Here is a 27,457-nt window from a genome sequence, read left to right as displayed (position 1 = left end):
GGCACCTTAGAGACTAACCAATTTATTTGAGCATAAGCTTTCGTGAGCTACAGCTCACTTCATCAGATGCATGCAGTGGAAAATACAGTCGGGAGATTTATATACATAGAGAACATGAAACAATGGGTGTTACCATACACACTGTAACCAGAGTGATCAGGTAAGGTGAGCTATTACCAGCGGGGGGGGGGGGGGGGGGGGGACGACGAGGACACCTTTTGTAGTGATAATCGAGGTGGGCCATTTCCAGCAGTTGACAAGAACGTCTGAGGAACAGTAGGGGGGAAAATAAACAAGGGGAAATGGAGTGGATGGGTCATTACACAAAGTAAAACTAATGACCCATCCACTCCATTTCCCCTTGTTTATTTTCCCCCCTACTGTTCCTCAGACGTTCTTGTCAACTGCTGGAAATGGCCCACCTCGATTATCACTACAAAAGGTTCTCCCCCTCCCCCCCATTGCTCTCCTGCTGGTAATAGCTCACCTTAAGTTATCACTTTGGTTACAGTATGTATGGTAACACCCATTGTTTCATGTTCTCTATGTATATAAATCTCCGCACTGTATTTTCCGCTGCATGCATCCGATGAAGTGAGCTGTAGCTCACGGAAGCTTATGCTAAAATAAATTTGTTAGTCTCTAAGGTGCCACAAGTACTCCTTTTCTTTTCACTGATTGAAGGAGAGATCACAGTTAAAGTACTCTAAGCAGAAGAAACTACAGAGTAGGTATCTATTCTTAGATCATTCCCTTTAGTACCTACCACTTAGAAACTACTCCAATAATAAAATCTGAAATACCTTATACCTCTCCCTTTTAGTGTATTTCATAAAATTACCTGGAATTTTGGCCATTGAGATTTTTTAGTAAGGTACTATTACTGAAAGCTAACTTTACTACTTCCTGGTGCTTCTAACCTTAAGCCTATAGAAAAACTTAATCACGAAATATTAGCCCACACCTTTTAAATAACAAAACTTTCGCACACCTTTTCTTCCTCATCATGCCCACTACCAGTGGACATACTAAGACAGTGAATAGATAAATTAATAATGGTGTATAAGCATAGTCAAAGATACTAGTTACATTTCATATGCTGCTTGAAGCATATGCATAATATGGCAAGGGATTGGGTTAGTTATCAAAAGATAATGAACTTGTATACACTTTAAAGACCAACATTAAATATTTAGTCATAGCTCACAAAAATTGAGATTTAATTTTTGGAAGGTCATCTTTGTTTTATACAATTTTACAGCAGTCAACTCAATTAATTCCTACGGCATCTATTATACATTTCAACTGCACTAACTGCCTGTATTTCTGTAAGTCTTGTATTTCACATTTCATATCCCACACCACAGTTGCCATCTGAAAATCATTAGCAAATAACTAGATAGGATATGAAATTATAGAAGTATTGGATCAGAACACTTCCATTTTTAACCTCATGGCCTATGTGAGAAGGGAAATGGTATCACAGACAATACCTTGTAAACTGTTATAAATGCATCATATAAAGATTTCCTCAGGGAAATGTTAATGTTGTTGGCCCCAGGGGGTCTATGTATATGCTAATCAGTATTTTTTACAAAATATTTGTTTCAGATAGCGTATTATAGTGCAACTTAGTCAATGGGGTAGTAGGTGAACACTCTTGCCTGTCAACCTCTTGAATATTGCCTCTGAGCTCAGATTTAATGCATAGCATCCATGGGTCCACACCCTTTTGAAAAACACAGATATGATTACTTCTATTCCTGAGCAACTTGAATCAAAAAAAGATAAGAGCTCTTTTTAGAATCTCTCCTATAATACTGTATCTCCAAAAATTGACAAGATAAGAGCTAGCTAAATCAACCCAAGAGAGGACAGTGTTATTTCACTTTGATCTCAGCTAAAATTACAGAATTCCACCAGAATAGCCAGGGTTTTTTTTTAGGGGCTCGACTTAATGCCACTTAGCAGCAGAAGCTGACATAACTATGAGAGTCAAGGAAGTGGCTTAGAGCATCTGTGCTGCAGTGCAGTAGACAAGAAAATAAAATATCACTTGGACCCCAGGGAGGGTGTTTTGTTTTCAAAAAAATTCAGCAAAGCTGACATGCTGTTAGGTAGCTTAGGTTAGATGTTTTAGGTTTGGGGCTGAAATACCTTTTCAAGATGTAGAGCTACCACTAACGTTCACTAGTTTAATATAGCAGGGTTCTGATTCATCATAGCATTATTCCAGTTTATTCTGGTCTAATACTACTAATTTCAAGTTATATTAACATAAAAACCAGATTTCAGAGTAGCAGCCGTGTTAGTCTGTATTCGCAGAAAGAAAAGGAGTACTTGGGGCACCTTAGAGACTAACCAATTTATTTGAGCATAAGCTTTTGTGAGCTACAGCTGTAAGGTCTCTAAGGTGCCCCAAGTACTCCTTTTCTTTTTATAAAAACCAGAGTAAAGCAATGAGACTGCAGATGTGCTCTCCCTAAAATTAGAGTACATTCTTTCCTTACATAATTCCTCTTTAACATTGCATATAAACAATAAGGCTTCAAATATACTTAGAACTTGATTAGATCTCAAGAGGTTGACAGTCCATTTTCAGATACAGATCATATTTCAGTCCAGCTCTTATCAACAGACAATATTGAATTTATAGTTATTAGCATTCCATAGTACAGCCTTCTGTGTTCTAATTTACAAATTATTTTGCAATTATTCTAATACTATAAAGCAAATCTTTATATTGCTAGGTACAGTAATTGAATTCTTCATATAACAGGAGATCTATGCCTACTGAAGCAGATAAAGTGACTTTAGTTTGCCAAAATACTGAAAACTGGGGAAGATATAGTCTAATAGGATTTTGACTCCTGGGGCTCAACTTTGTGATAAACACCAATACAGAAACTTGGATAAATGGGACATGGATCTGGGCTATTCAATACCAGTTTGTACTGAGTAAAGGGCAACAGAGGGTGGAAGAATATGATGCTACAGGCTCCTCACATCCAGTAACTGAATGTCTCCAGTAACCTCCAATACGCTGATCTTTTCAAGTTGTTTAAATCGATGCTTGTAGTCCAGGATGTGCACACCATTTATAGCAACCTTGTACTGATGAACATCACAGAAAATTAACAACTGAAAGCAAGAACAGGAACACAACAGGTTTTCACTTAAGTTTTAATTTGATTAAAATGAAGACTCGGGTGGTCTAATTCAGAATCAGACAAATTCTTAACTTCCGCTCCTAAGTGTAGGACCTTACTAAAAATATATATATATTAGTTTAATATTAAAACTGCAAGGGAAAGAATGCAGTTTGGACATACAGAGCATAGTTTACTGAAAATATCACTTGCAACAGGTAAAGGCTAATTCAGGCACTTTCACTTGTTCAAAGGAGAAAGGGGGATTGAATAAAGTATTTTTTTCATAGCAGTAACATACTTTGAATCAATTTTAACTTTTATAGCTGCTTTTTTAGATTCAGTCCCAAACAGTTACACTCACATTTAAGAAAGTTATTGTCCCTGAATCTTAACTCCTGCTAACTACATGAGATAAAAAGGCTATCATTTAACTATTTCCATTCATTAATACACAGGCATTGTTTGTTTTTTTAATCCTAATTGATGTAACCTTACCTCAAAGTACATTCCTGGGCTGAAAGGGAAATTAGTGACATCTTTTTCCTCTTCTCCCCAGCTATCACAAAGATAGGAATTTCTCACAAAAACTTTTGTTTTCATTCGGGGATTCAGATGCAGTGCAATATCCTTTGAGTCACTTGATTTTAGATTAACAGCAAAGCTGAAAAACATTTTAAGATTACCCTTAGCAAGAGACCGCACATACATCCCAGACAGAGTGCAGCACATTTAATGAAAAATTCAGCAAATGATATACAATAATTATCTTAGAGATACACTGAGTTGTGTTGCCCGATTCATAGATAGATTCATAGACTTTAAGGTCAGAAGGGACCATTATGATAATCTAGTCTGACCTGCACAACGCAGGCCACAGAACCTCACCCACCCACTCCTGCAAAAAACCTCTCACCTATGTCTGAGCTCCTATTAGAAAAGGAGTACTTGTGGCACCTTAGAGACTAACCAATTTATGTGAGCATGAGCTTTCGTGAGCTACAGCTCACTTCATCTTAGAGACTAACTAATTTATTTGAGCATGAGGTTTTGTGAGCTACAGCTCACTTCATCTCCTACTGAAGTCCTCAAATCGTGGTTTAAAGACTTCAAGGAGCAGAGAATCCTCCAGCAAGTGGTCGGTGCCCCATGCTACAGAGGAAGGTGAAAAACCTCCAGGGCCTCTTCCAATCTGCCCTGGAGGAAAATTCCTTCCCGACCCCCAATATGGCGATCAGCTAAACCCTGAGCATATGGGCAAGATTCACCAGCCAGATACCCAGGAAAGAATTCTCTGTAGTAACTCAGATCCCACCCCATCACAGGCCATTGGGTGTGTTTACCATGAATATTTAAAGATCAATTAATTGCCAAAATCATGTTATCCCATCATACCATCTCCTCCATAAACTTATCGAGTTTAATCTTGAAGCCAGATGGGTCTTTTGGCCCCACTGCTTCCTTTGGAAGGCTAATCCAAAATTTCACTCCTCTGATGGTTAGAAACCTTCGTCTAATTTCAAGTCTAAACTTCCCAATGACCAGTTTATATCCATTTGTTCTTGTGTCCACGTAGGTACTGAGCTTAGATAATTCCTCTCCCTCTCCGGTATTTATCCCTCTGATATATTTATAGAGAGCAATTGTATCTCCCCTGATTTAGGAGGTTAATAATATACTATCCAAATTAATGGGTTTTAGGCTTGCCAATTTGTTTGATTAGAAGATAAGGTTTTTGTTCCAAAGTAGTGTTGGATCATATTAAAGAAGTTCTGTATTAAAATCACAAATGAGTTTGATTCCCCATAGTTTCAATTCCAGGGTATTACTAATTAAGAGGTCTCTTGGTTTTTGGTACGGTTTCTCTCCCTCTATGTGTGAAACTTGCAAGCTGCTAATTGTGTTAGTACATTCTAAGACAGAGTCTGTTCTCAAAGCAATTCACAGAGAGAGAGACAAAGCAATACTCTAACAACAGAAACAGCACCCAGAGACTCCCCGCCCTTTTGTTGTATTAACAATTGTGATTAAAATAGAGATAGAGGATGTACGTGGATGGATGCTTGGTGTGGATAATAACTGAATGATCAGGGAGGTGCCAGCCTAAGAATTCAGTGTCCATCGGCTGAAGAAGGTGTCAAGTGGAAATAACCAGAGGACCCCCCGGAGGGCAGACTGGAATCCACCCAACAGCCTCAAGAATGGGAGAACCAAAGAACAAGATAACATCTTGGAGCCGTCAGGAATGTGCTATCTGCTGATTGATTCAGCAACAGCATGATGAAGCAATTCCCATAGACTGGCATAGGAAGAAATTCCTATAAAAATAGACTCTAAAAAGTGAGAACTTTGGGGTCTGATTCTGCAAACCAACTTCCAGGAGCATCAGATGAGCATCTGACAAGGCCCTGCTCCCTCCTCATGTCCAGGCCACCTGGCCAGTGGCTTGGCATGAGCAACTCTAAGGCTGGTAACTATGATAACAACCTTGCAGAACCTGTGTGTGTGTTTGTATGAATGAATGTGTGACTAAATATGAGATTGAATGGAATGTTATAACTATAACTAACTGCTTACTATGATTCTTTCTGTATTCACAATAAATGTGGTATTTTGCCTTTTTCCCTTTAATAAGATCCTGCTGGTTTTTATTTTATTGGTACAACAGTAGGCTTTACAGAGGACCCTTGGTGGTATGACAGGAAGCTCACACTGAGACAAATATAGCCTTAAAGACTTTTTATTAAAATAAATGAAGTTTTAATTAAATGGTAAAATAATTAGAGTTACAAAGTTAAAATTGTATTACTGCTATTTAAAAGATACATATGGTATAATTAAGCTTTGATTAATATCCTTACACGCTTTTTTGATAACCTGGTGGTGAGAGAGACAGGACCAGTCTCACCTTTGGCGGTTCAGGTTCCTTAATTCTTGAGTGAGAGGTGCAAATCTTAGAAGAAGCTAGAGCTAAGAGCTATTGAAGCTAACTTAGAGTTTATATAACTAACAAACTTAAAACCTAATAAAACTAAGAACAAAAGCTTAGGGAAACCAAGCTTAGCCTAGTCCCCTTGGAACTTAGAAAGTTTAAGAAAAACAAGTACAGGCCTTCTAGCAAGGCCCTCTTTTATAGGGCACAGGTGTCTGAACCCTCCTTTTATGCCCAAACTTTATTTTTTACCCACAAAAATGTAAGGGTACACTTACTCCATAGGCTAGTATGTTTGTACATATTGATGACATGTACACACACATTAATTACATTAGATTATACACACGTTATTTTTGTTCTCCCGGTTATTTTGGTTCTTTCCTTGTGGTGTACCTCTTAAGCTTGAGGGTATAGACTTGGAAACCCCCTATGCCATTTTACCATTATCTATCTAGGTGAAAGATCCCAGACATAGATATGCCAACTTTCCCTTAGCTCAACATACAGGATATGGCCTGTAGAGCCCTTGCATAACAGCAGAACTTTCTTTAAATATAAATCTATAAACCTATTACAATAAACCAAATCCTTAAACTATAAGAAAAGATATATATGCAAGCAAGCAGGTTAATCCTATAGGCTACAGCTGTTATGTTCATTAGGAACTTAGCAAGCATCAATGCTGTTAAATCAAAAAATACCTACCTTGACATAAATCCTAGTTGGAAAGATTGCAAATCTAGTGCCTCGATCCAGCAAGAGTCACTACACTTGTACATAATTGTTTGCTGGATTGGACCCTTACATTTTTCTCTTAGATCAGTGTTCCTTTTTCCTGCTGCTCATCTTTTATTGTGGATCATTTTTAAAAGAGTACATATACTTGTCTTCTGTCATAGTGTCCAATAGCATCACACTGAAGATTTGTTTCCTGTGACAGGAAGAATTGTTCAATGCTAAATCCAGCGGGCACATATGAGTGTCTTACATTGTTAGTAACATGATGCGTAGCATTGGTTTGATATTGTGTGTTACAAATTAAGGCTAAACTGAGACACTCCCAGTTTAGCTCCCTGTATTCATTCTCCATTCTGAAATACTCAGTTTGGTTGAAATAGTCCATGCCTAATCCTAACACAAAAGGTGAGATTATTCACCTGGAGTTCTTCAAGATATGTATCCCTATGGGTGGTCCACTTAAGGTGCGCATGCACCTCCTGCACTTTTGATCAGAGATCGTCGGTACCAGTGCCCATTAGGCCCATGTATGTGCCCTCCACGCAGCCTCATGCCCCATACTAAGGATACACAGGGCTGCGTGGGTGAACCCCCCTTGTTCCTTCTCTACCACAAAGTTCAGCAGAGGAAACTCCGAAGCAATGGGGAAGGAGGGCTCATGTGCACCTGAAGTGGGGCACCCAAAGGGGGACACATCTTAAACACCAGTTACTACACAACATAAGTAACCTCTCCTCCTTTGAGTAGTGTCCCTATGTCTGCTCCTCTGAAGGTGACTCCAGAGCAGTATTCCTGTAGGGAGAAGTGATCTTTGGAATAGAGTCTAATGCTGAAGACAAAACTTCATTGCCAACTGCAGCATCAACTCTAGAGGCATGAACCAAAGCACAGTAGTTTGAGAAAGTATGTACTGAGGTCCATGTTGCAGCTCTGCTAATTTCAGTAACTGGAACATTGAGCAATGCCATGGAAGTAGATTGAAACCTCATAGAATGGGCTAAAATTCTACAAGGAGACTGAATGTTGAGTCATAACATGAAATGATACACTCAGAGATCCATCTTGGAAGTCTGGGTGGAGACTGTGGATCCTTTGGATCTTTCTGCAATTGACACAAAGAGTGTGGGACACTTTCTGAATGGTTTAGTTCTGTCCAAATACCTTCTGACATCCGGGGTGTGGAAGGCAGCTTCCTTCCTTGTCTGATGCAGTTTTGGGGAGCGGGGGGGAGAAACAAAACAGGTGGTGAATGATCTGGTTGATAATATGAAATTCAGCCAACACTTCAGGTAAAAACTTAGGATGTGATCACAACAAGACCTTATCCTGGAAGAACACTGTAAATGGGGAAAGGTGGTTTCTGCCATTAAAGCCCCCAGTTCTCCAATCCTCCTGGCAGAAGTGTTGGTCACCAAGAAAGCTATTTTCATTGATAGGTCAAGCAACGAACTTATAGTTAGTGGTTCAAAGCAGCGTTTTATAAGGCATAAGGACAAGGTTCAAGTCTCATATAGGAGTATGTTTTCTAATTTGTGGGAAAAGATTCGTCCGACCTCAGCAAGCAATCTTGACAGAGTGAACAAAAACCAAAAAGCCTTCGACCAGTAAATGAAAGGCTGTCATAGCCACCAAGTGTACCTTGAAAGAACTTTCTCCCAGCAGGCAGCTGACCCACCAGGAAATATCTGTACCTACTGTGGTTGGATCTGTGGCATCTCAGGACCCATATGTAAATCTGTGTTACCGATCATCCTCGAATCGAGGGATCGCTGATGAATGAATGACAGAACTCCTAGTAAGAGCTGATTTTTTAAAATTCCAACAGGTAGTGTAGGACAGTGAAAAGAAGAGCAGATACACCAGAAGTAATATCTCCTTCCCTTCTGAAGTTAAGTATGTTGTATGGACTCCTTTCTACTGTTTAACAGCACATGTTGAACAGGAAGTCTCTAACTCCAAGAACCATCAAGGAGCCATGCCTGGAGCCGCAGAACTTCCAGCTTGGGATGAAGTGTCTGACCGACATCCTGCAATAACAGATGGGAACTGATTGGAAGTTGCCACAGTGGGTGAGAAGTAAACCAAATAAGACGAGGATAACAAACTTGTCTTGGCCAAGTTGGAGCAGACAAAATGACCTTTTCTTTGTCCTGCTTGATCTTGTTGAGAACTTTCAAGAACAAGGACACTAGTGGATAAGCACAAAGAAAGCCTTTGTTCATTAAATGAGGAAAGCATCCTGAGATTGATGATCAATACCCACTCTTGAACAAAACTTCTTGCTCTTTTCTTTGGTTGCATTGGCAAGAAGTTCCACTTCTGGAAATCCCCAGGTTAGAAATATGCTGTTGAGGACTCATGAATCCAATTCCCACTCATAATTCTGGGAGAGGTGCCTGCTGAGATCATCAGCCATGGTGTTCTATATACCCAGAAGGTGAGAAGCTGAGAAGAATATCTGGTGACCATGCACCAATTGCAGAGTTTTATTCCTTCAGCACAGAGTGAGGAGGTGTGTGCTCTCCACCCTGATTGATGTAGAACATGCAGGCCACATTGCCATGATCTTGATGGATTTGGCTTGGATCAGCGGCAGAAGTGGAAGCAAGCTGACTTCCCTCAACTCCAGAATGTTGACATGCAGAAGACTCTCTTGTGAAAACCATTTGCCCTGGATGATGCGAGTGCCAACATGCTCTCCCCATCCCAAAAGAAATGAGTCTGAAATGATGATAGCAGTTGGAGCAGCTGGAAAGAAGAGAATTCCTGCACAGACTTTGAAGGTGTTCTTCCACCAACTGAGCAAGTCCAGAACCCAATGAGGAATGGAGACCTGTCTGTTGAGACTGCTTATTGGGTTGTCAACTGTCTTGCGCCATTCCTGGAAACACTGGAGAATAATTTGGCATGCTGGATCATGAAGACGCATGCTGCCATATCACCCGACAGCTGAAGACAGTTCCTTGATGAAATCTGAGCAATAAGATTCTGTAGATTCACAAACCTGTCCACAGCTGTCACAACCTTGAGAGACTCCTATGAAATCTGTTGAACCTGAATCAAAATGATCTTTTTGAGACTGATCTGGAGGCCATAAAGGTGAAACAAGGACTTTGTCATTTGTACGGCCAATAGAACCTCCTGATTGGCTACTCAGGCTGATTCCTATCATCGAGTAAGAGAAGACAGTTACGCCTAAAGGACACTCAGGAGCAACCACAACTGCCGGGGCCTTTGAGAATACCCTGGACACACAGGAGAGGCTAGAAGGGAGCACGCGGTATTTACGTGGCTGACCTGTAAATCAAAGGAACCTCTTGTGAGGGGGTGAATTGCAATGTGGAGATGTGTGTCCTGAAGGTTGAGATATGCAAACCTATCCCTGGAATCTAAAGCGGGAATTATACCTGTAATAATCACCATCTTGAATTTCTGTTTTCTGCTAATATTGGCCTTCATCCCCCATTCTTTTTGGAGACTAGAAAGTACTTTGAATAAAACCCTTTTCCCCCTGTGCTGAAGTGGAACTGGTTCTACGGCTCCTATGCATAGGAAAGACGCAACTTCCTCACTCAGGAACTGATCATGAGATAGGTCCCTGAAGAGGGATGGGGAAGGAGGGCAGGAGGGAGGGATGGACGGACATGACCTTGATGGAATAACCCCAGTGTTAAGACCTCCAAAACCCATATGTCAGATGTTATGTTCTCCCATGCAGACTGAAATTGGGAGAGGTGGTATCCAAAAGGGGTGAGGAGGATGGAATAATGCTGCAGTAAATCTCTGTAGAGTGAGTGGTTCAGACTCTTGGCCAAACAATCAAAACTGATGCTTGGATGACAGGGTGGCTGGGATGAAGTAGCTATGGCAGCAGCAGTCTTCTTTTTTGAGTATTCAGGGCCTCTTGGCTGAGAGTTTCGGTGAACTACAGAAGCTAGAAAAATGAGCTGGGTGAGATCTCTGACGTCTGAGACTAGCTAAACATTTTGTTTGCAGGCGTATAGATCCCAGTGGATCTAAGAGTAGCCATCAAGTCTTTCAAGGTGCGAAGGGAGTAGTTGGTAGACTCCAAAAAACAATATGCGACCATCCAAAGGAAGGTCCTCAAGAGTATTATCTACAGTACCTCCATAGGGAAGCCTGACAACTGGAGCTATGTTGCTTGTTGCATCATGATCCACAGTGGAAATGGACCATGCAGCAGTATCAGTTGCATCTATGGAGGCTTGCAATGAGGTTCTCACTAAGAGCTGACCCTCCTGGCTGATGGTCTTGAATTGCTCACAATGCACCTTTCATAGATATTCAGTAAAGGTGTTAAATTATTGTTGTTTAAATAGTCATAGCTTGACATAAGTGCCTGATTGGTTGTAAGGATTACTCCTCCGCAAACAAAGAGGTTGAGCTTCTTCTGGTCCTTATTGTAAGCAGATTTAGCACAGTGTTGGCTATCGCGCTCATTAACCTCTTCCACTATCAAAGTTTGGTGAATAAAAACTCAATCTCTGGCTGGGATGTAGTATTTTTTTTTATAACCATGCTTTACAAATGGGTGGTACTGTCACTGGAGTCTGCCAGATAGTCTTAGAGGGCTCCAATAAAACTTCATTGATTGGAAGGGCTACACATGTGAAATAAGTATGCAAACTGTCCAGGAATTTATTGTGGTAATCCTGGACCTCTTCTAAGGTGATTGGATGCACTTAATCAGTGATGCATTTCATCAGTTCCTGGATCTGTCTGAAGTAATCTGCCATGGAAGGTGAGGTGTTACGACTGAAGCATCATGCACATGTGTAGAATAGGGCTGCACGAAGAACTGTACTTTCCATCATTTGTATTTGGTTGGTTGATAAGTTGTGTCAACATGTTACACAACTGTGATGGTTTTGTAGAGCTGAACATAAATTTTAAACTGAACAGCTGTGGCCCTGAATATACACAGGGTGCAGATCTTAAACAATCACTTGTGAGAGTAGAACTCCACTTTAAGACTCAGGAGCAGTGCTGATTGGCTCCTGAGAAAACGACATCCAGATCTCTTCAGATGGTCACCTTGAGGTAGGATTGAGGATCTGTGTCCTCTGGGCAGGTGCAGGTAAGGAAGAATCAGACTTGATGACAGAGTAACTCAGATATTAATAGGAGTAATGAACAATGACAGTATTACGTTACAATTTAATCTGCTACTAGAATGTAAGAGCACTGCGATTTACTGACCTGTTTGGGTTTTTATTCACTTCTCCTTTGATGACAACTGTCTGTCCAGGACGAAGTGCAGAATTAAGCCTTGCAATGTAAGGAACCACCTGAAAAGGCAACCGTGCTCAGAGTTATAGCCTGTGGCTTTAAATACACATTCTGATGACCCCCATTAGTCACCTCCCTGCTGACAGTCTCTGCTTTTGTATTTTTTTAAGTAATTTGAACATGTCTACTTGTCTTTTTCAAATTTTCCATGTCTTTTAATTAATTATTTTCACCCACCACTAGGATGATCTAAGTTATGGGTGGGAAGGCAAATAGGCATGTTCATTCCAGGATCCTTTATTTAGTGTTTATAATTAATTTTTAAAATCTTTTGGATAATCAATGGGTCTTTAAAATACTCCAGACAGATAGTACAAGTAGCTTCATCCAGGAGACTTTTCTCTGCAGCCATGGCTACTGCTGGACAATGCAACAGACTAAGTTTCACTTTCCTGAGATAAGAAATTTGTCCTACCTGCAGTAGCAACTGGGTGTTTCCCTTCATGGAATTGACTTGTGCTGTTTACTGAGTTGGAACAAGCCCATTGTTAACATTACAGCCCTGAAGTTGTGAAAAATGTACCAACAACCCTCTGATTCTGCAATCAGCCCCCTGTGCTGGTGTGGAGGGTCCCTGAGGCTTCACATGGGCATCATCATCCGCCTGAGATGATGAGCCTGCAGGCGCAGGGTGTGTGTGTGTGTGTGTGTGTGTCAAAGGATTGATATTAAATTCACAGGCTAAAAACTTGTCGAAGCTGGAATCAGTGTTTCAAAGGCTTCTCGAGCTCAAATTAAAGGGACTTCAGTGCCAGCAGCGTTGCCAACTCTCATGATTTTAACACAAGTCTCATGATAGTTGACATGTCTGTTAAAACCCCAGCTCCTGGAAGCATGTGATTAGGTGAGAATCTTGCAACTCCTCTCCATGCAGAGCTCTTAGGTCTACAGCCCTCATGATGTACAGGAACTCCTTAATATACTATTATTCCTCCAGCAGTGTGGGCCCTGGCCATGTTCCAGGCACAGGCCATTGGTGCTGATATCAGAATTAAGGATTTGTGCAAGTAAGATGAATGCACTGAGTGTAGTGTGTAGAATTCTTTCAGTAGAAGGTACTTCTCTGGGATGGGCACCATCCAATTGACAATCATTGATTTCAGGAGTGTGTCACAGGGTATTTCCTTTAAATCCATATTTCCTTGCTTTTAAGGGTTGGAGCTGTAGTGGGAATCTGCACTTGAGCAAGCTTATCTGCCTTTTTGGTAAGTTTTTGTGCACAGGATTAAAATTTCACCCATTAATTCAGGCCATGTCTACACTAGCAAGCTTACAGCGGCACAGAGGTACCCATACAGCTGCGCCACTGTAAGATGGCTTGTGTAGCCGCTCTGTGCTGACGGGAGAGAGCTCTTCCATCGACATATGAAAATCACCTCAACAAGTGGCAGTAGCTATGTCAGCAGGGGAAGCTCTCCCGCCAACATAGCGCTGTGCACGCTGCCACTTAATTTTTTGGTTCAGTGGCAGTTCAATAAAAAACAAAATCGGTTTGGTCTAACCAAACTTTTCAGAATTTTCAGTGATTTGAAAAAGTCCATTCTGAATGTGTTCCACAGCAGGGGTTTAAACCTGAGTCTACCCCATCCCAGGAGAGTGCCCTTACCCACTGGGATAAATGTTAAAAGGGGAGGGAGGGGGGACACCTACTCCTCTGGCCACTTTATGAATGGCCGAAACACACTGTTTCAAATTTGCAAATAGTTTCAGGTCAGGACTTGATTACAGTCTATAAGCACCTACATGGGGGCCAAGATTTAAAAATGGGCTCTTCAATCTCGCAGAGAAAGATGTAACACAATTCAATGGCTGGAAGTTGAAGCTAAACCAATTCAGATGTTTTAATATTTGCAATTTTCATATATAAAACAATACTTACAAGTTGTGAACCATCAGGCACTACTCCCTACAAATAAATAAATAAAGTTAACTAGAACATCAAAGAATGGGAAGATCACATAACCACAGTATAGGCATACGTACATTTTCTGAGTTTATCTTTGTTATTCCTAAAGATGATGGCTGAGAGCCTTGTGAAGACTGCAGAGGAAAGATATTTAGAGATCACTGCTCACATGTTCAAAAATTCTGATTCTAAACTAAGTTTGTTAGAACTATACACGAAGATGTGTGGCTTTAGACTACTATAAATCCTGTGACTATGGTTAAAAGTTATTCAAAAGACTATCTAGTGAAACCACATTGTGCTATCTAAAAGGATCTGGCTCTAGGTTGGACCCTCACTTGACAGGCCTGAGACCTGTCATCTTGTATTGCTTTTGAGTAACCCTTCAGGCAGATCCTCAATATAGTACTGATGGGATTTTTTGGAGGACACCACATTCAGCATTCCTAAATGGAATGAGGAAGACAATTCTGCAGGGCCTTTAAGGGATAGGATCCTAGAGGATCTTGGGATTTCAGTCATCTGGTTTTTTACATTACATAATTCACATGGCGTGTAACTTGAATCTTGAATTTGAATATTGCTAAACGTGAACAAGCTTTGGCCTAGCCACTTTCATATCAGCTCACAACCTCAACCTGTTTGCTTCAGGGCAACCCTCGCCGTTCTTCATTCATAAGCTAGCAGAACTGTCCCCACTAGCAGGGAAGGAAAACAGAAAGTAGAGAAAATGAAACAACTTTGTGGTCAGCCTCAAAACAGCAACAGAGAAACTATAAAGATACAAAAACAGAAAACCTGTGATTACACGATCATTTTCTTCTACGATTAAGAAAACGTATGTGTTTTTCTCTCTGTATTGCACTTGGAGGCAGAGGTCAAAATGTTCAACACTTGCTGGCTCCAAAACTACACCCAGAATCAGTCTTCCAAAACTGAAACATTCAACTTCAGGTTAACATTTAATCCAGGCATTTAGATGTTGAGGGCCATATAAGTACCCAGATATAGAGCTACATACATGCTGCATATATAAAGGAGCTTGGTGGACACCTCTTCAGAGCTCAGTTGCTGTTTCTTTCAGATACAAAAGAATCTGCCTCTCTTCAATACAGTTATTACCCTGGTGACCTGAGTCAGGCTAGAGGTTTGGTAGAAAACAAGGAAGATTTAAGCTGTGATTAGCAGGTAGAAATCCAGGGAGCTTTCACATAGGAAAAAAAATACTTCCGCCTGAGTTTCTGAGGAATTTTACTTCTTAGGCAGACAAAAGGAATGAGTCAGAGTTTGGTATGGAAGGGGAGAGAACTATTGTCCTACCTAACTGCATTTCTGGGCTGTTCCCCTACCCCTTGTGCTGTGCTGCCTTGTTGCACTCACTAGCCACTGTCTGCACTGGTGTGAAGAGGGGCACTTCCCTTACTGTTTTGCTGGCAATCCCCATGCTGCTGTCTACTGCAGCAAGCTTAATCTCCTCATGCTAGGACAAAGAACAGGGAAGCTGTTGCAGTGGACCTGGCTGCTTCACAAGGGCCTCATTTGACTGACAGCCCAGAAGGCTGAGCTTCACCTCCAGAATAGTAAGGGAGGGATGGGGAGACTCTCATCTGCCCCTTCATACCTGAAGAGTCTGTGGGGTTTTGCATGTCTTCCCTGTGTAATAAATAGAAGTCTCGTCTTCTATACTGGGTTGTGCAGGAGAGAGACTGACTGAGCAGTTCCCTCCCATTGGTTCACCTTCAACAGATTTGGCAGTTTGTCTGAATCAATTAGGAGAAAGCACTGTGCTGCTCCATATCATCTCAAAGCATTGAAGCCCAGCCAGTGGGTGACTCAAAGCTCAAAAAGGTACATTCACCATCTAATCAGCCAATTTAGAGTTTGTTTTGGTCGATAAAGTAAGGTCACATATACAAGTAAACACTCTGTAAAGAGTTCTAGCTCTGTCTTAATGCAAGTGTTTGGAAGTAGATTATTCTGGGAAAGATGCTCCAGGGATCATTTTGAAGCACAAGCAGCTGAAAATTCTGGTCTTTGTCTCCAGGGCGGGTAAATTACACATGCCTATTTCTGCATCCAATCTGTTTTTCATATTAACTGTGATGTAAGTTTGTAGGCTGGGCTTCCCTCCCCAACACAGAAAATTCAAATCCAAAATAGAAAAAAAGACATTCGAACACTGAGCAGAGGAATGATTAGCTGTAGCTCTAGACAAGGCTCAGAGTTGTACAATATAACCTTGTTTATCTGACATTTAAGGAACAAAACATTCAGATAATATTTTGGGGGGATGAATAGGGGAAGAAATCATTATACTGGATATGTCAGGAGACATTACTGTACTTCTATATTGAAGTTAATATAGATTTTATTTCTGTGTTACTTCATTTTCACTGTTGATATCTTACTTCAGTACAGCACAATATGAAGTAGAAAGACAAAAGGAAAGGCAACCCAAAATTAACTATCCAATTCAGCAACTTACATTGTTAGAAACAAACGCTATAGTCTGAATCTGTACTTTCCCATATATCCCCAGTGTATCTATTCTTTCCAGGTTAACTCTGTGGTTGTACAGCAGCAAATGTTTTTCATTTACAGACACCTAAAGAGGGAGAAAAAGGCAGAAATGTACTGATATCTGAAATAGTATTTATATACTCAACAGAAGATCACTACTAAACCTTTACATTTCTCTCAATTTTAGTCAGTCGTGTTTTGTTTTAGCTTCTTGCTTTGGAACATGCCTTTGACAACAAAGAATTTAGGTTTAAATTCATTTTCTTTTCCTTCACATTTTGAAATTGAAATAGTGAACATGATGGGTAATATAATAATCATGGTTAAGTTGCATAAAGTCTATTGACTGTTTTGGGGTCTGATTTTCTTGATTACCTTGTAATCGCTGACTTCATTTCTTTTTCTTAATATGTTATGTTTAAATATTCCCTTCTCCCCACCCACCCACCCACAAACACTTCCGCTTCTATATATTAGCACCACACCACAATGACCCTACTACACAACCTCACTAGTGTTACTTGAAATGAATATGGTAATCTGTTTCTTTAACTCATGAACTACAACGTAGTCCTCAAGTAGTGTGGAGAAAGCTGTACTCCAGCCACTCTGAAAAGCCCTGGAGATAAAATCAAGAGAAGACTAGATGTAATAACCAGGAATTAAACAGCTGTGGAGACAGAGATATTGTCATCTTCCTCCTCCAGAACAAGGTTAAAGTACACCATGGTTCATGGGGTTTGGTAGAGAAACAGAAATACTTGCCTAGTTATGTTTCTTTACAATAGTGTGGAATGTTTAATGGCATTCAATAACAAAGATAAATTTACTGCACATTTATACTTTGGTTTTGATATTTCATCTCTCATCATATTTTGATTCTCTCAGCACGTCACCATTTGATGGCATATGGACTATAGACTTATTTAGAGCCAGGGCTTTGGAGCCGTGCTCCGGCTCCGCCCCAGCTCCAGGCAAAAACCTGCAGCTCCACTGCTCCGGAGCTGCTCCACGGGCTCAGCTCCAACGCCCTGTTTAGAGCTACACTTGTCTTATCTCAATCTGATGGAGCTGGATAGATATTTGTTTCTCTTTAGTACTTCCTCTGACTGATGCAGAGAGCATTGTCCAGCACTCTTCTGTGTGCAGGAAGGCTGCCGTGTTCAGGAGAAGCCCTTTTGCACACGGGAAAGGAGAGGGGTTGTGTAACAGCTCATATAATCAGGAAGATATTTGCTCCCTCAACACACAACTCTTCAGGTACAAGTATATAAAAGTAAAGGCATACATTACTCCACAGTGCCCCCCTTTCACGGAAAGCCTATAGTTTCTCTTTGTAATTAAACTGTACATAACAGTAAACAATACTGACACTGATGCTTCCAAATAAGTTTGCGTTTATGGCATGACAAGTGGCTAAATATTCACCTTCCTTAGGGACTCACCTGGAATTTATCCTTCAAAACCATAAAGACAGTCTTAAATGGCTTTCCTTTTTGAAAAGGCATCTCATAAGTGATCTCCTCCCAACCCCATCTTTCTTTTTCCAGAGTGTTACAGATTATGGAACCCGATTTTTTGAAGCGGGGATTGAAGTGAAAGGCCACATCAGCACGAGGTTTTGTGCTACTGCCACATTGGAAGTCCACCTGGAACCTGACCACAAATTAAAACACACATTCAGTTCAGCTCATCCAGAAGTGATCTCTCAACAGATTCATATATCTAATTACATTTTGGTTGTTAATACAAAAACTTTGCATTAAACCTAGTTATGGTGATTACAAAACAGTTAGAAGTAAAAAACTGAAGTGTTACGTACATAATACTAATTTATATCTAACCAAAAATGGGAAGATTTTTAAAGTCACAATGGACAGTTATGCTCCCAGCTCCCACTGAAAATGAATGGGAGTTGGGTGCCTTACTCTCATGTGTTTTCAAAAATCTTCCCCTTAATCTATTACTGAGAACTAGAATAACTTATAAGCATTTCTCAGGTGCTAATCACCATAACATCTGAGCACTTCATACACTTCAATAAATTAATCCTCATTACCCCTCTAAATAATCCTCATTCCCATTTTAAAGATGGAAAAATAAATTAAATGACCAAATTCACATAGGAAACTTGTGGAAGAATAGGTAATAGAACCTAGATCTCAATTCCCTATCCTGGACCTTAGCCACCAGATCATGCATCCTCCCTGCTATTTGAAGCCTGATTCTTCCAGGTGACAACACTTTTATTATTTCAGATACTGCCCTTAGAGAGAAAAGGTTTCTGGATCATAAGAAGTTGAATAAGATCAAAAAAGGGAGGAAACAAAGGGAGCCAAGCGACGAGACAAAAAAAGTGGGCAGAGGCCAGGGAGCAAGGTGCGGAGTTACTTATTCTCTTTAAAATTTCACCTTGAAACCTTTATTTACTCCTTAGCTTCCTATTAACACACACACAAATTCAGCATTGTGTGACACTACTGTATATATTCAGAGCATTTTATAAATCAACATATTTTATAAGTGTCTATATGGTGGCAGTTCTCAGTTTTTAAATATAAATTAAAGATTTAAGGATTGTGTCACTTTGAAATATAATGTTAATTACTTTTTCAAAACTGAAAAATGTTTGTTATTGAGGCTGTGGGTTTGTTTCCAAAGATCTCAGCCATTTTCAGTCACACAACTTGGGATCTCATCCAATGTTCATTACAGTAATGAGCCTCTCCACTGACAGAAGCAGGATCAGGTTTATAATGCCCCAATTTTATGATAGAAAAATTAAAACATTTCCAGTGAATATGCATCCCACAAGCTATGAAAAGCTGTTTAGTTGGGTTTTGATCAGCTTGCCTTCTCAAAGGCTCATTCACAATATAACCTCTTAAAAGTCATATGGCTTTAGACATTACCTGTCGGAATCATCAGGAACACTTCCCTGTATTACAACTAGTTCTCCAGGAAGGAGACCACTAAGGATTGTCCCAGTGTATGGAATAACCTATGAGAAGGAGGGGAAAATAGAATAAATTCAAAATAACATTTGGGGATGTTTAGGTCAAAAAGAATAATGAAAACAAAACCAATATAGCAAAATTCCCAGTTTTATCTAATGATTTGGAGAGCAAGATTTTCTAAATAACCAACATAACAAGAAAGATGGCCAAACTGCCTAAAAAACAACATGGTTTAAAGGGGGAGTGAAGGCAACTATACAAAATAAAATAAAAAAAATAATAAATGTAAGAAAGGGAAAGTTGATAGTAATGGATATAAAACAGAATCTAGGAATTATAGAAAATTGATAAGGGAAGCAAAGAGACACAAGGAAAAATATATGGCCCGCAGAGTTAAGGACAATAAGAAAAAGGTTTTTTAAGTATATTAAGAACAAAAAGAATCATGACAATAGTATTAGTCCATTACTAAATGGAAATGGTAGAATTATCAATAATAATGCAAAAATGGCAGAAGTGTTAAATAAACATTTCTGTTCTGCATTTGGGGAAAAAAACAAATGATGCGACAAAAATTATTAGGGATATGGAACGGCTTCCGTATGAGGAGAGATTAATAAGACTGGTATTTTTCAGCTTGGAAAAGAGATGGCTAAGGGGACATATGATTGAGATCTATAAAATCATAACTGGTGAAGAGAAAGTAGACAAGGAAGTGTTGTCTACTACTTCTCATAGCACGAGAACTAGCGGTCACCAAATGAAATTAATAGGCAGCAGGTTTAAAACAAATAAAAGGAGGTATTTCCTCACATAACGTACAGTCAACCTGTGGAACTCCTTGCCAGAGGATGTTGTGAAAGCCAAGACCATAACAGGGTTCAAAAAACAACTAGATAAATTCACGGAGGATGGGTCCATCAATGGCTGTTAGCCAGGAATGGTGTCCCTAGCCTCTGTTTGCCAGAAGCTGGGAATGAGTGACAGAGGATGGATCACTTGAGGATAACCTGTTCTGTTCATTCCCTCTGGGGCACCTAGCACTGCCCACTGTCGGAAGACAGGATACTGGGCTACATGGACCTTTGGTCTGACCTAGTAGGGCCATTCTTATGATGTAGTCATTTCATATGCTAACACTTTCCATTCTATTAGTATCTCAGGAGGGTGTTAAATAGCAGCTACTAAAAGTCAGACATTTTTAAAACAGCAGGTCCAGATAATTTGACCTAAGAATTTTAAAAGAGCTAGATGAAGAGCTCACTGGACTGCTAGTCTTAGCACACTAGGAAAGGTCCAGAAGATTGGATAAAAAGATAATGTCGTGCCAATTTTTAAAAGTGTAAACAGGATAACCAGATAATTATAGGCCTCTCAGCCTGACATCCATCCTGGGCATGATAAAAGGGCAGTTGATATGGAATTACAGGAAGGTAACATAATTAATGACAATCAACATGCATTTATGGAAAGTAGATCCTGTCAACTAATTTATTTATTTTTTATTATTGGATTACAAGTTTGGTTGATAAAAGGTAATAGTGTTGATGTAATATAATTAGACTTCCGTAAGGCATTTGACTTGACTTGCATGACATGATTAAAAAACTAGAACAATATACAATTAATATGGTATACACTAAAAATTAAAAACTGGCTAAGTGATTGGTTTCAAAATGTAACTGTAAATGGGGAAATATCAAGTGGGTGTGTTTCTAGTGGGTTTCCAAAGGAATTGGTTCTTGGCCCTGTGCTATTTAACATTTCTATCAATGATCTGGAAGAAAACATAGTATCACTGATAAAGTTGGTAGATGACACTAATTGGAGAAGTGGTAATAACAAGAGGACAAGTCACAGATATACAGCTATCTGGCTCGCTTGGTTGGCTGGGCGCAAGTGCATCACAGAGTCACACAGCTCCCTGTCCCAGTCTTGTCCAAACTATCCCAATTCTCCCACCACACTGTCTCTTCATCAGATCTGTCCCTCCCACACATTTTTCCCAGCTTCCCACTGATTCCCATTTCCAGTCTCTACTCCCAGATTCTTATCTAATCTGAGTCTCCCCCTCCCATACCTACTGGCTCCCAGTCCCCTCCTAAGTCCCAGTGTCCCTACTCAAACTCCCATTCCCAGTTTCCTGCTCCTCTTCATCAGCCTCCAGTCCCAGTTTCTGACCCTGACCCCTTCTGGTTTCTTGTCCCAATCTACTCTCCCTGCCGCTCCACAGGTCCAGATCTTGTCCTTGTCTTGAACTATGCAGCTTCCTCCTCTATTCTGCCTGGGCCCAGCAGCGGGGTCATTGAGAGCACAGGAGAGACAGGCTCCTTGCTCTCAGTTCATGTGCCCGTCCTTTCATAGCCCATAGCCGTAACTGCAAGTAAAGTCCAGATAAGCCCTGGACTGGAGCATGCTCCATGTGGACAGAAATTTCTGGAAATGTAGCAGTTAATATCTAAGAAGTCTATTGAGCACGTTCAATTTGAGATTTTTCAGAGACTCATAACTGGGCCAAATTTGAGCAGATTTTCACGGGGAAGGCAAAGGCACATCAATTACACAAAAGCTACCCCTTCACCCCCCACCAAATTTCATGTTCCTGCTCCAAAGCATGGACTTTCAAAGAAAACAGGATGGCCACTGACACATCCTCGAACATCAAACATTCCAGTATTTCCGCAACAGCGTGGGCCTGCTCCTGCCTGCATGCCCTTGCATGCATGATGATACTGGACAAAACTATGTCCAGTGCAGGACAGGGACAAAACTTTCCAAAATCAGGACAGTCCAGCTTAAAACCGGACGAATGGCCTGCCTAAAAGAAAAGGTCACCAGAATTTTTTAACAAGGGCAAAATAACACTTTTTACTAGCCTCATTCTTGGCAACAACTCAACCATTTTGGCTGAAATTTTCTAGAAAACGTCAACCCGACTTAGACACCTAGCAAGGAAAATTTTACCCCAGTCAACGTATGAGCAAAGTTATAAGCAACTGAAGACAGTGTCTTCTACTGAGAAGTGTCGGGCAACCTTCATAATAGGCAGTGCTACCAGCTTTGCCTGTAATATAGGCTCATATGTATTTTTATTGGAGGGTGCTATTCCCTTCATAGTTAAGTTTGAAACTAGCTTCCCATTCAACTTCTTCCTTCACATAACCAAAATCAAACCGATACATTAATACATCTTCTGCAAGAACAAGGTCGTGAAACCCACACAAACCTAGAACTACCAAATAATAAAGAATAACACAATGCTGGGTTCAGCCCCGAAAAAGAACATGGAAATTATGAAGAAGAATGGGGAAGATACAGGTAGTTGTTCTGCATGCCAAAAAGCCCAATTCTGTCTCCTAAAAAGGGTATAGCTAAGTGCTCCACCAGATTTAAGCCTCACATTTCCACTGAGATGGGGCAATGCTGACACAGCACAATGATAAGACTTGTGATACTCCAAATTTATGAGTGCTCTCTCCTTTTTGGATACACTCTACTTTAACTTTGAAGATACACACAGCTCCAAGTCCCCTACCCCTGTTAACAGGAACTGTTAACTGTACTGAAAGCAGCAGGTGTTATTCTCATATACAGAAGAAATTTGGAGATTTCTCAATATTCCTATCACCACACAAACAACACACAGTTCTGACTAGCTGACATGTAAGAGCAAAGTCCCTTGGGGTAAAGCTGCCCAGTGTTCTCAGGGAGAAGCTGTTTACACAATGGGGAATTACCGGGTTATGGATTGTCTTCTGCAGTTGGTCCAAGGGCATCGTCTTCCCTCCTTCAGCCAAGTCTGTTGGCTAGGTGTGACCAGCGATGGATTTTGAATATAGTTAAATTTCTCACTGTTTTGTTGACATTGAAGAAAGGATACCTTTGGAAAACCAAAATTAAGTTTTAATTAAAAAAACTGAATGAAGTAATCCTTGTTCAGCCTTCAAAATATTAAATCTTCTTCATGCTTTTTGACATACTATTTTTAACAAGAATTTGCTGGCTTAATTTTACAGTTTGTACAAGATATGAAAATTAAGTGCTTAGCTGTCCCATTACCCCTTACCATAGGGCAATGTGTACATAGCTACAAAGCTTGCTTAAGAACTCTGGGAATGATTGGTTATATAATCTCTCCCATAGCTCCCCACTGTGCCTGGAAGTGTGGACAATGCACAGTCCTTAAGCATGGTCCACCATTCTCCTTTCTACACAGGTGTCTAGATCTTCTTGTTAGCATGGAAATTGTGGGAGAAGAATGGAGTCACAGTCCCACAGAGGAGCTGAGAAGGAATGGTCCCTGCACCCAGGGACTGCAGTTGTTCCTGGTCCTTATGTGGAAGTGCAAGATGGGAAGGCTCTTTGCACGTTCCTACTTCCTACACAAGAGCCAAGCAAAATCTGGTCTGAAATAAGCAAGAGAGCAATTTTATTTTCTTCTTTTGCTAATTCCTAAATCTCCTGAGGGAGAGTCTGTAGGCTGACTGTTGCTTTCTCCTGACCAATCAAAAGGCCATGGGTTCTCTTACCTTTGCTAATGTGGTGAAAAAACTAGGAAAAACTACAGCTAAGATGCAAAGTTTCTGTTTTCTATGTCCTTCAGCATATACAATCCCAGATATCAATGAACATTTCAAGGACAGTACTGACAGAGTCACTGAACAGATAGCACTGGACAGCAATGAAACTACAGCTTCTTAGCGTATCTTGTACTCAGCAACCCCTCCCTTCTTCGGAAGGGCATCCCACAGTGACCAGAATGTAATACCCAAATGTAAACCAATAAACAATAATATTATTTGTAGCATTCTATTATGCAAATAAAGGCAATTTCATTTAAGCAGACTTAGTGGGGCCTATGTTTGCTGTATTACTGCCTGATATTTGTTACAATATATTTGACCAATCAGAACAAAGTCGACTATTGTACTCATGCATCATGATTTATTTACTTCAGTCTCTCAGTGGAGGTGTGGCGTATTGTAACTTTTTTTATTCTATTTTAATTTTTTCTATATTTTATTATTATGTGGCAACAAAACACTTAGTTTTTCTATCACGTTTTTCACCCATTAATCTCAAAGCAATTTACAAAGAAAGGCAAATATCATTGCCTCATCTTAGAGATGGAGAAACAGAGGCACAGAAGAGATATGATATTCCCAGTACAGAGAAGGCTAGTAGAAGAGCCAGAAATGGAACCCAGATCTTATGACTCTTAATTTGGTAGCCTATTCACTTGACCATGCTGCTGCTTCCCATGACCTGAGACAGCAATCTAGACTTCATTAAAAAAGAGGACTCTGGGACTATAGAAAATGAACAAGCTTGAGAATTCTGTGGCACATGTACAAACTGGCATAGCTATCTGATATTAAGTGTCTCAGCCTGTGGTGCATTTGAAATCTTGGCAGTGTTGCTGGATGCCTTGGACAGTGTGGCAATTTCAAGAAAGTGGGGCATAACATGGAGAGAAAGTTGGAATGTAGGTATTTCTGGAATGAGGGAATGATATATAATTGCTGGGTTCTGCATGTGGGCGGGGATTCACTGATAGAAATGCACAGCAGATGCCCAAGTTCCTCTCTCTGTCAACAGAGAGAAAATTACTTGCAATATTCATTAAACTAAAGCACCAATGCTGAAACTGGTGAGCTGCATTATTTCTATTTCTAAATGCGGAGCGGGACTGAAGTTAGGGTTTTCTGGTAAACACATTTCTGCTCCAAAATGAAAAAAAAAATTGTAATAACCTTCAATGTCACAATGATGTAATAATATCTCACTAACTCCAAAATATTCCTGGTAATAAACACCAAATAGGCAAATAATCCTGCCATTTGCTATAGTCAGTCAGATTATCATTCTCCATGAGCTTTAAGAATTACTTTAAGAGATGTGGTCAGGTCAATTTAAACGCAAACCACAGATATTGTAAAAAACCAAGTTTTACATAAAAACAATAGTAAGAGAAATATCCCCTTTTTTAAAAAAAGCAGTGCAGTAAAATTGTTACTTTTGATATAAAGGTTCCCCCTGTAATGTCTGTTTCCCAAACTTTCCAAGATTGTGCTAGTACATCAGAACTAGAAAGTGAAGACAGACTTGTATAAAGTGAAAGTGACTCATTTGAGAAAAACCTAAACAGTAAACAAAATAAGACTAGTGTAAAATAAATTAGTTTTTAAAGGTTTCAATTTTAATAATCAGAGGAGTTTTTAACAACACAAGTAAAGGCATATTTTTAAAATATGATTTTAACCTTGCAGGGTCCTTTTAATTTTCTAGTTCTTATTTCTTTTGTATGCTCCCCTCAATGGAGTCAACCCTTTTTTCTGCATCTAAATACATCTGCGTTTTTAAAATTTCAAGTTTTTTTTCCCCCTGACAGGACACTGTCACTCTGTTTAAATCATATTTAATTTATATTTAACTTACCTTTGTAAAGAATAACCTCTTCAAAGCTTCAGACTGAAATCTTACTGTAAATCAAATGTATCTGTTTCCATTTTGATCAGTTGTGGGTTAATTTAGCTAGTTACTCTGTTTGCACAGCAAAAATGGTTCCTCCACTTCTATTTCCTGGTTCTCATGCACCAACACAATGACATCACCACATGTACACTGCTCAGAAAGCCTCCTCCCCCAGGCGTTCCTTAAAGAACCAGTGTGTTTCACAGTTCGCTCGCTGATACATAGCTTTATTTTCAGCTGTTCTGTTTCCACCACATGTGTATTACTGTTTCAGACTGTCTTTTTGAAACAAATTGCTTTATTCTTTTTATACTTTATTTTCTTTTCATGCACTTTAAAATAGATGTTTGAATTTAATCATGGTGAATGAATGAAATTCTTTCTTAAGCTGGATGCTAGCTCTCAGTGCTAGCATCATGGCCCCCGACCATGGCAGCTGGTTGGTATAGGGTGGGGAACTTAAAATCAGCCCCATAATTGTCTTCTGCTCCATTGCTTCCAAAAACTTATCAGGAGGCCTGTCAGGAGGATACAGATTTTGCATGACACTAGTGCCTGCAGCCTTGTCTTTCCAACTCACCACTGAACTGTTTACAGGTAACAGACAGTTGTCTGCAGATGCTCTCCCATGCCACCTAGGACCGCCATGGAGTCTGCTGGGCAGGCAGCCAGGTGACCTCTCTTCAGCTGGAGAATGAGAAGGCCTCAGCTTCAGTAGGACAAGGTAAAGAGGCCCCAATATTGGCCCTAGAGCCTAGACTCGCTACCCTCCAGGTTCCTATCACAAACCCCATCCAAGTAACCCAGGCACCCCTCTGAAGTCCCAGCACAGCCTCCCAAAGCAAACTCAGCAATGTGTGACAGCTTCTTTCCTGTCCCTTAAGTAGTCCTAGCTTTTTCATTACTGTTCTCATTCTCCTTACTTCCCAGCCCCATCACATCCACTCCAAGTGTCTGCTTATCTTTGGGAGTGGTTTATATATGTAGAATTGGGATTTGTTGAGTACCATCATGCAGCTGGTACCCTTTGGGAGACTTCTTTCACACCTGTCTCTCCAGCTAGCCTTGATTATGGGGTGCTGTTTGGTGCTTAGTTTCCTCCTAGTGCTCCTTTTAATACACAGGGAGACAAGTTAAAACGCTGAGTCTCAGAGAGAAAACCTCACCCTACGGGGAGCCTGGTCAGGGCCCGCAGCTCCTGGCACAAGGTGGGATTTCCCCCATTTCCCACTTCCAGATTAGCTGCAGGAAGCCAGACATCTTGCAGACATCTGCTACATTGTGAGAGTAATGCAGCAGGATCACATCCTGTTTCAGATTGTCTCTGCCAGGTCTCAGAATCTGCTGTTAACTTGCGACCCTACTTCCTTCTGCAGCCTGGGTATGGAATTGATGACTGGTGAGCATAGTCTGTTTCCACTGCATTGCCATGGCCACCGTGGTCCCTCTGCACTGCAGCTGGCAGGTG

The 27,457-nt window shown here is 40.4% G+C and overlaps 1 protein-coding gene across 3 annotated transcripts; it reads right to left on the bottom strand.

The window, feature by feature from the left end:
* Positions 1–675: 675 nt before the first annotated feature.
* Positions 676–26,107, bottom strand: LGALS8 (galectin 8). 3 transcript variants are annotated; one of them, XM_073338180.1, is made up of 10 exons: positions 25,954–26,107; positions 23,253–23,395; positions 19,471–19,559; positions 18,004–18,214; positions 16,524–16,643; positions 14,116–14,172; positions 14,012–14,038; positions 12,043–12,131; positions 3,648–3,813; positions 676–3,141 (listed from the first exon to the last, which is right to left on the bottom strand). In XM_073338180.1, the coding sequence occupies exons 2-10, from the start codon at positions 23,289–23,291 to the stop codon at positions 2,992–2,994; spliced, it is 948 nt and encodes a 315-aa protein (XP_073194281.1). In that variant the 5' UTR covers positions 23,292–23,395; positions 25,954–26,107; the 3' UTR covers positions 676–2,991. The 3 variants fall into 3 exon arrangements, with proteins under 3 accessions (XP_073194281.1, XP_073194282.1, XP_073194283.1); XM_073338181.1 differs by lacking the exon at positions 14,012–14,038; XM_073338182.1 differs by lacking the exon at positions 14,116–14,172.
* Between the last annotated feature and the right edge of the window lie 1,350 nt (positions 26,108–27,457).

Source organism: Lepidochelys kempii, chromosome 3, assembly GCF_965140285.1.
Source record: "Lepidochelys kempii isolate rLepKem1 chromosome 3, rLepKem1.hap1, whole genome shotgun sequence".
Classification (NCBI taxonomy): Eukaryota; Metazoa; Chordata; order Testudines; family Cheloniidae; genus Lepidochelys; species Lepidochelys kempii.
This window is presented reverse-complemented; position numbering and strand designations above follow the sequence as displayed.

What these genes read in the sequence shown, in the direction of transcription:
- LGALS8 (XM_073338180.1), bottom strand. Translation starts at nt 23,291, where the DNA reads ATGCCCTTGGACCAACTGCAGAAGACAATCCATAACCCG. An exon ending in TAGCGTTTGTTTCTAACAAT is followed by an intron (nt 14,173 to 16,523) that starts GTAAGTTGCTGA and finishes TTTCCTCTGCAG; the next exon opens with TCTTCACAAGGCTCTCAGCC. An exon ending in GCCCAGGAATGTACTTTGAG is followed by an intron (nt 3,142 to 3,647) that starts GTAAGGTTACAT and finishes TCTTGCTTTCAG; the next exon opens with TTGTTAATTTTCTGTGATGT.